Source organism: Salmo salar, chromosome ssa01 (genome assembly GCF_905237065.1).
Source record: "Salmo salar chromosome ssa01, Ssal_v3.1, whole genome shotgun sequence".
NCBI classification, from domain to species: domain Eukaryota; kingdom Metazoa; phylum Chordata; class Actinopteri; order Salmoniformes; family Salmonidae; genus Salmo; species Salmo salar.
The window spans coordinates 146524435-146537477 of NC_059442.1; the positions used below are offsets into that span (position 1 = coordinate 146524435).

The following is a 13043-nucleotide window of genomic DNA, read 5'->3' on the forward strand; positions in this document are numbered from 1 at the left end:
TGTTTTTAATGGGGTATTATGGGGTATCGTGTGTAGATGCTGAGGATTTTTATTTATTTAATCAATTTTAGCATAAGGCTGTAATGTAACAAAATGTGGAAAAAGTCAAGGGGTCTAAATACTTTTTAGCAGACGCTTTGATCCAAAGAAACTTACAGTCATGAATGCAATCATTTTATGTATGGGTGGTCCGGAGAATCAAACCCACTATCCTGGCATTACAAGCACCATGCTCTACCAACTGAGCTATAGAGGACCAATCAATTCAATCAATTGATTCAATTCAACATTTAACATTAGTAACAATTCAACATTTAATTATCATATAAAAAATGTATCCAGTTGCCATGTAAGTCAAGTTAAGCAAGCATCTGTATCTGACACAGATTAATTAGTTCTTCAAGGTATTGCAAAGGCATTTATGGTGACTTACACCAAAGTCGAAGCAGTTGAAAGAGGAATGGAAGTAGTTCCTGGCTCCCAGGCCATACATCTTCAGGCTCATCTCAGACAGGAACAGACCCAGGAACACAAACTCTGCCAGGTCTGGGGTTCCAGGGGGATGGAGAACCATCAATGACTAAATGCATCAGCTACTGATAATCATCCATTTGATTGTGAATGTGTGTGTATTTGTGCATGCGTGTGTAGGCATCTGTGAGTGTGCACGTGCCTGGTGTGCATACACACGTGTGTGTGTGACTTACAGAGGGCAGTGGTGAGCCACTCAGGCTGGTCGTAGTGGACGATGGCCACACACAGTGTGTTGAGGCCCACCAGACACAGTACTATCCAGTAGAAGCTCTGGGCTTTGACCATGCGACGGATGAAGAAACGCATTCTCCTCTCCTTTCGGCGGAAGTAGGACGAGCTCTCCAGCTTACTGCTCTTCACGCTGGCCCGGCCAAACGGAGAGCCTGGGGCGGCTAGGGGAAAGTAGGTGAAGGGAAGTCAGCACAGAAAGGTGTATCATGCCATACATCACGTCACATTCCCAAAGTCATCATCGGCAAGTCTAGGGTGATTTGAACATTATATTACATGTTCTAATAGTTTACAAAGAAAACTATTGGCATCCAGCATTAAGTCTGTATTTCTGTATCTGAGGGGGAACAATATAAGAGTATTGAGGCTACTTCAGGCTGTAATCAACCGCACTAGAAGATCCATATTTAGACTCTTGCTCTACATTCCACCTGAATAAATCCAAGCTTCTCTGCTAATTGAAAGACCTTCACGGCTAAGACTATAATGGATAAGGCAAAAATGTATCCTCAATTCTCACTTTCCACTCTGAAAATGTAAAATTTTTGCATTAAAAGGTTGTATAATCTGCCTCAATGAGAGTGAAATTGGATCTTTAGTCTAGAACAGGAAAAATGTAGATATAAGATTTGACTGTGTAAAGCCTGTATCCCCATGACATTCATTTAGATGTAAAACAGCCACTGGAGGTTGTCAGGAGAGGAATCCAGCCAGTTCTTTTAATATGAATACACTAAATAATTTCAATTATCATGGTTAGGAGCATTTCCCCCAAAGACAAGCAATTACATATTTTTTCTGTGAAGCAAACGGAATTTCATTAATATTAAAACTCTAATTCCATTATCCTGGAGTTATTTTTCCAGCTACTCTCATTTTTGCTTATAATAAGAAAATGAAATGAACCTAACCTCTAGGTGACTGTGTAAAGCCTGTATCCCCATGATACTTTTACTTTTAGGTTTGTGTGTATTATGTGTATTGTTGTGAATTGTTAGATATTACGTCACTGTTGGAGCTAGAAACACAAACATTTCACTACACCCGCAATAACACCTGCTAAACATGCGTATGTAACCAATACAATTTGATACAAAGAATCAGTAAAACAAGCAAAACCTCTGACTATGATACTGTGAGTAGAGTTTCCTTGTATAACAAGTGTTGTTAGTTGTGTTACATACCAGAGATAACAGATAAATACTTCGAGGCATTAAAAAGATGCATGAGAATAGGAAAACATTTGAATAGGCCAAAGGTCACCAGAGAGGGAACACGACACATAGTCCCAATAGCCTAGATACGGAACAAGCTGTGAGGACAAGCTCAAGGACTTATCTAAAAGGTCAAGCATTAGCCAAAGGTTGATTTAGTCAGTTAAGGTCCAATGTGAAGGTTGGGGTCAGTCAGACAGTTGACTGGTCAGTCAGATAGGAGTACAGGATGGTTGAGTCTTACCAACAGAGGACATGTCAGTGAAGTGATCCTCTCCCTCCTCAGCACCAATCAGGTCATTCTTACTCTTCTTGACCTTGCCTCGTTTCAACACTGCACACACACAGCACAGCAGAGAGGCAGGAGTAAGGATATGTACACACACATGGACATTTACATACACACATATGTATGTGCTGCCACGCGCACGCACCATGCCCCTCCCCCATATGTGTGGGCTAATTGGATGCAATGAATAGTGGGAATCAATCAAATTTTTCATTCACTGATTCTGGCTTCCACTTCAAGTCAGCCTTGAAATGAAAAACTGCTGTGCATGAATGTGATCGTCACGTGATCATCAATGTCACAAAAGCTCTACAACCCTTCTAGAATACCTCTTCAATGCTCTGCTCAGAGGCAAAATCAGCTCCGCTTATACATTTACATTTTAGTCATTTAGCAGACGTTCTTATCCAGAGCGACTTACAGTAGTGAATGCATACATTTCATACATCTTTTTTTTTCGTACTGGTCCCCCGTGGGAATTGAACAAACTACCCTGGTGTTGCAAATACCATGCTCTACCAACTGAGCCACACGGGACCTTACGTTCTCTATGAATGAGGATAGGAGCAACATCTTAATTCTCTGGAGAGTTATGAGTAAATGGTGAAACAGAGTGAACCGATAAGGTGTTTATTAACCTGTTGGGGCTAGGTGGCAGTATTTGCACGGCCGGATAAAAAACGTACCCGATTTAATCTGGTTACTACTCCTGCCCAGTAACTAGAATATGCATATAATTATTGGCTTTGGATAGAAAACACCCTAAAGTTTCTAAAACTGTTTGAATGGTGTCTGTGAGTATAACAGAACTCATTTGGCAGGCCAAAACCTGAGAAGATTCCTTACAGGAAGTGTCCTGTCTGACCATTTCTTTCCCTCCTTGATCATCTCTAACAAATACAGGGGATCTCTGGCATGACGTGACACTTCCTACGGCTCCCATGGGCTCTCAGAAGGCGGGAAAAAGCTGAACAATGTAATTCCATCCCCAGGCTGAAACACATTAGCGCGTTTGGCAAGTGCTCTATCAGAGGGCCATTAGACTGAGGCTCGTGCATGAGGGGATAGCATGCTTTTACTTTCACTCTCTTTGTAATAAAAAACGATTTCCCGGTCGGAATATTATCGCTTTTTTACGAGAAAAATGGCATAAAAATTGATTTTAAACAGCGGTTGACATGCTTCGAAGTACGGTAATGGAATATTTAGAATTTTTTTGTCACGAAATGCACCATGCTCGTCACCCTTATTTACCCTTTCGGATAGTGTCTTGGACGCACGAACAAAACGCCGCTATTTGGATATAACGATGGATTATTTGGGACCAAACCAACATTTGTTATTGAAGTAAAAGTCCTGGGAGTGCATTCTGATGAAGAACAGCAAAGGTAATAACATTTTTCTTATAGTAAATCTGACTTTGGTGAGTGCTAAACTTGCTGGGTGTCTAAATAGCTAGCACTGTGATGACGGGCTATCTACTTAGAATATTGCAAAATGTGCTTTCACCGAAAAGCTATTTTAAAATCGGACATATCGAGTGCATAGAGGAGTTCTGTATCTATAATTCTTAAAATAATTGTTATGTTTTTTGTGAACGTTTATCGTGAGTAATTTAGTAAATTCACCGGCAGTGTTCGGACGGAATGCTAGTCACATGCTAGTCACATGCTAATGTAAAAAGCTGTTTTTTGATATAAATATGAACTTGATTGAACAAAACATGCATGTATTGTATAACATAATGTCCTAGGGTTGTCATCTGATGAAGATCATCAAAGGTTAGTGCTGCATTTAGCTGTGGTTTGGGTTTATGTGACATTATATGCTAGCTTGAAAAATGGGTGTCTGATTATTTCTGGCTGGGTACTCTGCTGACATAATCTAATGTTTTGCTTTTGTTGTAAAGCCTTTTTGAAATCGGACAGTGTGGTTAGATTAACGAGAGTCTTGTCTTTAAAATGGTGTAAAATAGTCATATGTTTGAAAAATTGAAGTTTTTGCATTTTTGAGGTATTTGAATATCGCCCCACGGGATCACACTGGCTGTTGAGTAGGTGGGACGCAAGCGTCCCACCTAGCCCATAGAGGTTAATAGGATGACAGACAGATTGACAACGCTCCAACGTTTGGATCTTTACCTATAAATCTGTCCTTTCATTTCTCTCCATCCCTTCCAGCAACTGCATCTTTGCTCGGTCAGCAATGTTTGGCATTTGCACAATGTCGTCACCTGTACTACATGCAGCAAGTAGCTTACTGGTTAGAGCGGGGTTCCTGTGACCAAAGGGTTGCTAGTTCAACTCCCGAAGCTGACAAGGAGAATCTGTCGATGTGCCCTTGAAGAAGGCACATAACCCCAATGTGCATAGTCACTTGTTAAGATGGATGCCCTCCGATTGCGGATTTGCTATCAACGTGACGCTCGTAATTACAATTTCTTCTGTTTTACTGAAAATGGCACTCGTACAAGATATTCATAGAGCGGACAGGACATCGGATTCAGGGACAACCAGAGGGGGACGGACATGTCTCTTCATCAACAAACTGGTGTGCTGACTCTAGCGATAATCTCGACCTATTGTTCACCCGTCTTGGAATACCTGATGGTCAAATCCCAACCCTTCTACCTCCCGAGAGAGTTTTCCTCTGTTATCGTAACTGCTGTATACATTACACCTCAGGAAAAAAACAAAAAGCTGGCACTTGACGAACTGTATGAGGCTATAAACATGCAGGAAACAATGCACCCAAAGCTTGCTTTTCTTGTTGCAAATAATTTGAATTCCGCATCACTAAAACAAGTGATGCCCAATTTATATCAACAACTCTCCTTTGCCACTAGGGGTAATAAAGTCCTGGACCACTTTTACTCACAAGCAAGCACACGAGGCCCTCCCTCGTCCCCCTTCGGCAAATCAGATAACGACTCTATACTCCTGCTTCCCCTTTACAGACAAAAGCTCAAAACAGGAGGTAAACGGGACGCGCTCCGTTGAAAAATGGTTGTCCGAATAGACGGCAATGTTACGGGACTGCTTTGCTAGCGCTGACAGGAACATGTTCCGGGACTCCACCGATAGCGTCGACGATCTAACCACCTTCATCACCAGCTTCATCGTGAAATGCATTGCCAACATCGGCCCCACAGTGAAGGTTGGATGCTTCTCCAATCAAAAGTCCTGGATTCCCTCCGAAGTGTGTCAATGATGGCGCATTGACTGACTTCCAAATATTTAGTATACGTTTTTCAAGATGAGTGATGAGAAGAGAATTGTCCAGGCCATTGAGTATCTCACTACAGCCCCATATGCCATGTCTTGAAATATGCAGAGAGACAGATTAAATGTAAGTTTACATTGTAATCATTCTGACAGCCAACTTTTTAGGTCTGCCCACAACTTCTGGACTATATAGCACTCCCAGAAAGCATGGATTATTGAGGCATTATTAGTTTTACACTTGAGACATGACTCAAGTGAATTTGTGAATTTTGTCTCTTGTATGATATACAGAACCAGTCAAAAGTTTGGACACGCCTACTCATTCAAGGGTTTTTCTTTATTTTTACTATTCTCTACATTGTAGAACAATAGTGAAGACATCAAAACTATGAATTAACACGTATGGAATCATGTAGTAACCAAAAAATATATTTTAAATTTGAGATTATTCAAAGTAGCCACCCTTTGCCTTGATGCCAGCTTTGCACACTCTTGGAATTCTCTAAACCAGCTTCATGACGTAGTCACCTGGAACACATTTCAATTAACAGGTGTGAAAGTTAAAAGTTAATTTGTGGAATTCCTTTCCTTCTTAATGCGTTTCAGCCAATCAGTTGTGCTGTGACAAGGTAGGGGTGGTATACAGAAGATAGCCCTATTTAGTAAAAGACCAAGTCCATATTATGGCAAGAACAGCTCAAATAAGCAAAGAGAAATGACAGTCCATCATTACTTTAAGACATGAAGGTCAGTCTATGCGGAAAATTAAAATAACTTTTAAAGTTTCTTCAAATCAAATTTTATTGGTCACGTACAAGAGATTAGCAGATGTTATTGCGGGTGTAGCGAAACGCTTGTGCTTCTAGCTTCGACAGAGCAGTAATTACTAACAAGTAATATCTAAGAAATTACACAACATATACCCAATACACACAAATCTAAGCCAGAAGGAATTACGACTACATAAATATAGACGAACAATGTCAGAGCGAACGGACTAAGATACAGTAGAACAGTATAGAAAACAGTATATACAGTTGCTCTGGAAGGAGACACGTTTTGTCTTCTAGAGATGAACGTACTTTGTTGAGAAAAGTGCAAATCAATCCCAGAACAACAGCAAAGGACCTTGTGAAGATGCTGGAGGAAACAGGTACAAAAGTTTCCATATCCACAGTAAAACGAGTCCTATATCGACATAACTTTAAAGGCCGCTCAGCAAGGAAGAAGCCAGGGCTCCAAAACCACCATAAAAAAGCCAGACTACGGTTTGCAACTGCACATGGGGACAAAGATAGTACTTTTTGGAGAAATATCCTCTGGTTTGATGAAACAAAAATAGAGGCTTGCAAGCCGAAAAACACCATCCCAACCGTGAAGCCTGGGGGTGGCAGCATCATGTTATGGGGGTGCTTTGCTGCAGAAGTGACTGGTGCACTTCACAAAATAGATGAAAATTATGTGAATATTTTGAAGCAACATCTCAAGACATCAGTCAGGAAGTTAAAGCTTGGTCGCAAATGGGTCTTCCAAATGGACAATGACCCAAAGCATACTTCCAAAGTTGTGGCAAAATGGCTTAAGGACAACAAAGTCAAGGTATTGGAGTGGCCATCACAAAGCCCTGACCTCAACCCTATAGAAAATGTGTGGGCAGAACTGAAAAAGCATGTGCAAGGAAGGAGGCTTACAAACCTGACTCAGTTACACCAGCTCTGTCCGGAGGAATGGGCCAAAATTCACCCACCATATTGTGGGAAGCTTGTGGAAGGCTACCCAAAATGTTTGACCCAAGTTAAACAATGTAAAGCCAATGCTACCAAATACTATGTGTATGTAAACTTCTGACCCACTGGGAATGTGATGAAAGAAATAAAATATGAAATAAATCATTCTCTCAACTATTATTCTGACATTTCACATTCTTAAAATAAAGTGGTGATCCTAACTGACTTAAGACAGGGAGTTTTTTTCTAGGAGTAAATGTCAGGAATTGTGAAAAACTGAGTTTAAATGTATTTGGCTAAGGTGTATGCAAATTTCCGACATCAACTGTACATATGAGATGAGTAATGCCAGATATGTAAACATTATTAAGTGACTAAGATACCATAGAATAGTATAGAATACAGTATATGCATATGAGATGAGTGATGTATGACATGTAAACATTATTAAAATGACTAGTGTCCATTCCTTAAAGTGGCCAGTGATTCCTAATTTATGCCTGTAGGCAGCAGCCTCTAGTGTTCTAGTGATGGCTGTTTAACAGTCTGATGGCCTTGAGATAGAAACTGTTTTTCAGTCTCTCGGTCCCAGCTTTGATGCACCTGTACTGACCTCACCTTCTGGATGATAGCGGGGTGAACAGTCAGTGGCTCGGTAGGTTGATGTCTTTGATGATCTTTTTGGCCTTCCTGTGACATCGGGTGCTGTAGGTGTCCTGAAGGGTGGGTAGTTTGCCCCTGGTATTGCGTTGGGCAGACCGCACCACCCTCTGGAGAGCCTTGTGGTTGCGGGCGGTGCAGTTGCCGTACAAGGCGGTGATACAGCCCGACAGGATGCTTTCAATTGTGCATCTGTAACAATTTGTGAGGGTTTTAGGTGACAAGCCAAATTTCTTTAGCCTCCTGAGGTTGAAGAGGCTCTGTTGCACCTTCTTCATCACATTGTCTGTGTGGGAGGTCCATTTCAGTTTGTCAGTGATGTGTACGTCAAGGAACTTGAAGCTTTCCACCTTCTCCACTGCGGTCTCATTGATGTAGATAGGGGGGTGCACCCTCTGCTGTTTCCTGAACTCCGCGATCATCTCCTTCATTTTGTTGACGTTGAGTGAGTTTGTTTTCCAGGCACCACACTGCCAGAGCCCTCACCTCCTCCCTATAGGCTGTCTCGTCATCTTTGGTAATCAAGCCTACTACTGTTGTCTCGTCTGCAAACTTAATGATTTAGTTGGAGGCGTGCACGGCCATGCAGTCATGGGTGAACAGGGAGTACAGGAGGGGGCTGAGCACATACCCTTGTGGGGCCCCAGTGTTGAGGATCAGCGGAGTGGAGGTGATGTTTCCTACCTTCACCACCTGGGGGCAGACCGTCAGGAAGTCCAGGACCCAGTTGCACAGGGCAGGGTTCAGACCCAGGGCCTCCAGCTTGATGATGAACTTAGAGGGTACTATGGGGTTGAATGCTGATATATTGTCAATAAAAAGCATTCTTACATAGGTATTCCGGTTGTCCAGATGGGAGAGGGCAGTGTGAAGAGTGATGGCGATTGCATCGTCTGTGGATCTATTGGCCGGTAAGCAAATTGAAGTGGACTTAGGGTGGTAGGTAAGGTAGAGGTGATATGAACCTTAACTAGTCTCTCAAAGCACTTCATGATGACAGGTGAGTGCTACGGGGTGATAGTCATTAAGTTCAGTTACCTTTGCCTTCTTGGATACAGGAACAATGGTGGCCATCTTGAAGCATGTAGGGACAGCAGACTGGGATAGGGAGAGATTGAATATGCCCGTAAACACACCAGCCAGCTGGTCTGCGCATGCTCTGAGGACGCGACTTGGGATGCAGTCAAAGCCGGCAGCCTTGCGAGGGTTAACATGTTTAAATGTTTTACTCACGTCGGCCACGGAAAAGGAGTGCCCACAGTCCTTGGCAGTGGGCCGCGTCGGTGGTACTGTGTTATCCTCAAAGCATGCGAAGAATGTGTTTAGCCTGTCTGGAAGCAAGACGTCGGTCTCGTCATCTGTAGTCCCTGCCACATACGTCTCGTGTCTGAGCCATTGAATTGAGACTCCACTTTCTCTCTATACTGACGTTTAGCTTGTTTGATTGCCTTGCGGAGTGAATAACTACACTGTTTATATTCTGCCATATTACCAGTCGTCTTGCCATCGTTAAATGCGATGGTTCGTTTCAGTTTCGCGTGAATGCTACCATCTATCCACGGTTTCTGGTTAGGGTAGGTTTTAATAGTCACAGTGGGTACTACATTTCCTATACACATACTTATGAACTCAGTCACCGTATCCGTGTATGCATCTAGATTATTTTCGCATTATTTTCTCAGTATATGTGGTTTCCAGCTTGCATAATGTCCAGTGAAGTTTGTTGAGGGCCGTCGAGGTTTTGGCTTGAGGTGGGATGTAAACGGCCATGGTGATGACGGAGGACAATTCTCATGTGAGATAATATGGTCGGAATTTAATTGAGGTATTCTAAGTCGGGTGAACAAAATGATTTGAGTTCCTGTATGTTCATAGAATTTCATCATGAAACGTTAATCATGAAACAGTCGCAAACACCATCAAGCGCACAGTTAAGGAAGCCCCAGAGTTACCTCTGCTGCAGAGGATACGTTCATTAGAGTTAACTGCACCTTAGAAATTGCAGTCCAAATAAATGCATCACAGAGTTCAAGTAACAGACATCTTAACATCAACTGTTCAGAGGAGACTGCGTGAATCAGGCCTTCATGGTCGAATTGCTGCAAAGAAACCCCTACTAAAGGACACCAATAAGAAGAAGAGACTTGCTTGGGCCAAGAAACATGAGCAATGGACATTAGACAGGTGGAAATCTGTCCTTTGGTCTGATGAGTCCAAATTTGAGATATCTGGTTCCAACCGCCGTATCTAGAGACTTATATTTCCCTCACTAATTTTAAACATCAGCTATCTGAGCAGCTAACCGATCGCTGCAGCTGTACATAGTCCATCTGTAAATAGCCCACCCAATCTACCAACATCCCCATATTGTTTTTATGTACTTTTCTGCTCTTTTGCTCACCAGTATCTCTACTTGCACATCATCATCTGCTCATTTATCACTCCAGTGTTAATCTGTTAAATTGTAATTACTTCGCTACTATGGCCTATTTATTACCTACCTCCTCACGCCATTTGCACACACTGTGTATAGACTTTCTTTTTTTCTATTGTGTTATTAACTGTACGCTTGTTTATTCCATGTTTAACTCTGTGTTGTTTGTGTTGCACTGCTTTGCCTTATCTTGGCCAGGTCGCAGTTGTAAATGAGAACTTGGTCTCAACTAACCTACCTGGTTAAATAAAGGTTAAAAAAAATAAAGATCTGTGTGAGACACAGAGTAGGTGAATGGATGATCTCCTCATGTGTGGTTCCCACATGAAGCATGGAGGTGGTGGTGTGATGGTGCTTTGCTGGTGACACTTTCTGGGATTTATTTAGAATTCAAGGCACACTTAACCAGCATGGCTACCACACCATTCTGCAGCAATACGCCATCCCATCTGGTATGTGCTTAGTGCAAATATCATTTGTTTTTCAATAGGACAATGACCCAAAACACACCTCCAGGCTGTGTAAGGGCTATTTGACCAAGAAGGAGAGTAAAGGAGTGCTGCATCAGATGACCTGGCCTCCAAAATCACCTGACCTCAACCCAATTGAGATGGCTTGGGATGAGTTGGACCGCAGAGTGAAGGAAAAGCAGCCAACAAGTGCTCAGCATATGTGGGAACTCCTTCAAAACTGTTAGAAAAGCATTCCACACGAAGCTGGTTGAGAGAATGCCAAGAGTGTACAAAGCTGTCAATGGCAAAGGGTGGCTACTTTGAAGAACTTCAAATAAATATATATTTTAATTTGTTTAACACCTTTTTAATTTGTTTTACACTACATGTTTCCATATCTGTTATTTCATAGTTTTGATGTCTTCAAACCCTTGAATGAGTATGTGTGCCCAAACTTTTGACTGGTACTGTATATATTACCACTAGTATATTACTATAGTATTTATACACTGAGTATACAAAACCCTTCCGGCTGACGTTAAGGCGGTGCTAGTGTCAAACGCACATTATTTTTGTCATGTAAAAACAGGTACACTGGAATTTTCCAGCCCTAACGTCAGGTTCGGCAATTTACCTGTCTTATATCAGCTCGCTTGCACTCAGATGGGCGAAGTGGAAATACTACATATCTACTTCATATACTCCAGTATTCCTGCACATTATAAAAACATTTAAAACGTTTCTTATTTCTCATGTTTTCTTTATTATATAAATGTTTTATTTTTATGAATTATACTATTTTGACATTGATTACTGCACTGTAAGAACTTGAACCTGCCATTCAATATCCCTTGGCCACGTCGACATTTTCAGCTTTAACAATATTATTCAGTGGCATAATAATCTGCATCATGTAATTAAGTTATTAAACAAAGGAAGATGTAGACAAAAGATGTAGACAAGCCATCCATTCTGTCATCTAACCTGAGAAATGTGTGTGAGTAGATTCGTGCTTGTGTGTTTGTGTGTGCGCATTGTATCGTACAGCCCTAATCCAATCAAGTCATCTCTCTAAATCCCCCTAATTAACCCTGGCTCCCACACCAGACCTAATTGGCTGAGAGTATAGACATAACACAACATGCGGCTGCAGGGGGCTGGGGGGAGTAACAGCTGGGACATGACTGCACTCCAGATGGAGCAGGAAGAACCGTCCACGTCGGAGAGAAGAGGAAAGAGAAAGAGAAGAGAGAGGAGGGGGAGTGAGAGAGAAGGGGAGAGGGAGAAAGAAGAGGGAAGAAGGAGAGAAGAGAGAGCGGTGAAGAGAGAGAGGGGGGTAGTGATAGAGAACAAGAAGAGAACCGCCCACAACAGAGAAGAGGAAAAAAGAAGAGAGGGCAAAAAGAGTGGAGTGAAGGGGAATACATAGATGGAAAGTTTAAGAAATAAAAGATAGAAATAGAGGGAGAGAAAGACCGAATAGAGTGAGAGAAAAGACTGACAAACAAGATGTAGTGCAGGGACACCAGAATGAGACAAGCATCTCATTACAGCAGTCTCCCTGGATCTTAGTAATCACTCAGTGATACTCTATCACATTCTAATAGTGTATTAATACCTATACCCCAGGTGAAAGAGAACCAGACCACATTCATGGTACCCTGAATATGGCATGAATCGAATTGAGCGATTTATATACCACAGAATGACATGGTTCAACATAGTCTGAATCTGAAAATGGGCGAGGCTAATTCATGAGAATGGTTAATAGTATCTAACTGTGCCTGTTTTACCATAAGGTACCATGGTAGTCCAGTAGGGTACCATGGTAAAGGCCACAGTGTGGATCTCTAGCCCGCTTTTCACCTGGGAGGTTATGTTTCCTCTTGTACCACGCACCGTCCAGAGGGGACTTCTCCTCCGCGTTCTCATCCTCCTCCTCCAGCAGCACCTCCTCTGGAACAGGAGAGGACAGGATTATATACCACGACACACGCACACATACTCACGAACGCTCATGCACACACCCACACAAATACACTCTTAGAAAAAAGGGTTCCAAAAGGGTTTTTCTGCTGTCCCCATGAGAGAACCCTTTTTGGTTCCAGATACAACCCTTCTGGGTTTTTCTTTGGAAGAGGTTCTACATGGAACTGAAAATAGTTCTACCTGGAACAACAGGGTTTACTTGGAACCAAAAATGGTTCTTCAAAGGGTTTTACTATGGCGACAGTCAAATAAGCCTTTTAGGTTCTAGGTAGCACCCTTTTTCTAAGAC

General features: G+C 42.1%; 1 protein-coding gene across 1 annotated transcript in view; it reads right to left on the minus strand.

Moving 5' to 3' along the window:
• LOC106567450 (voltage-dependent N-type calcium channel subunit alpha-1B) overlaps positions 1-13043 on the minus strand; it is a 269203-nt gene that overhangs the window by 77271 nt on the left and 178889 nt on the right. The window contains 4 exon segments of the mRNA XM_045691775.1: positions 434-546; positions 708-926; positions 2224-2313; positions 12665-12721. Coding sequence (XP_045547731.1) covers positions 434-546; positions 708-926; positions 2224-2313; positions 12665-12721 — 479 coding nt within the window.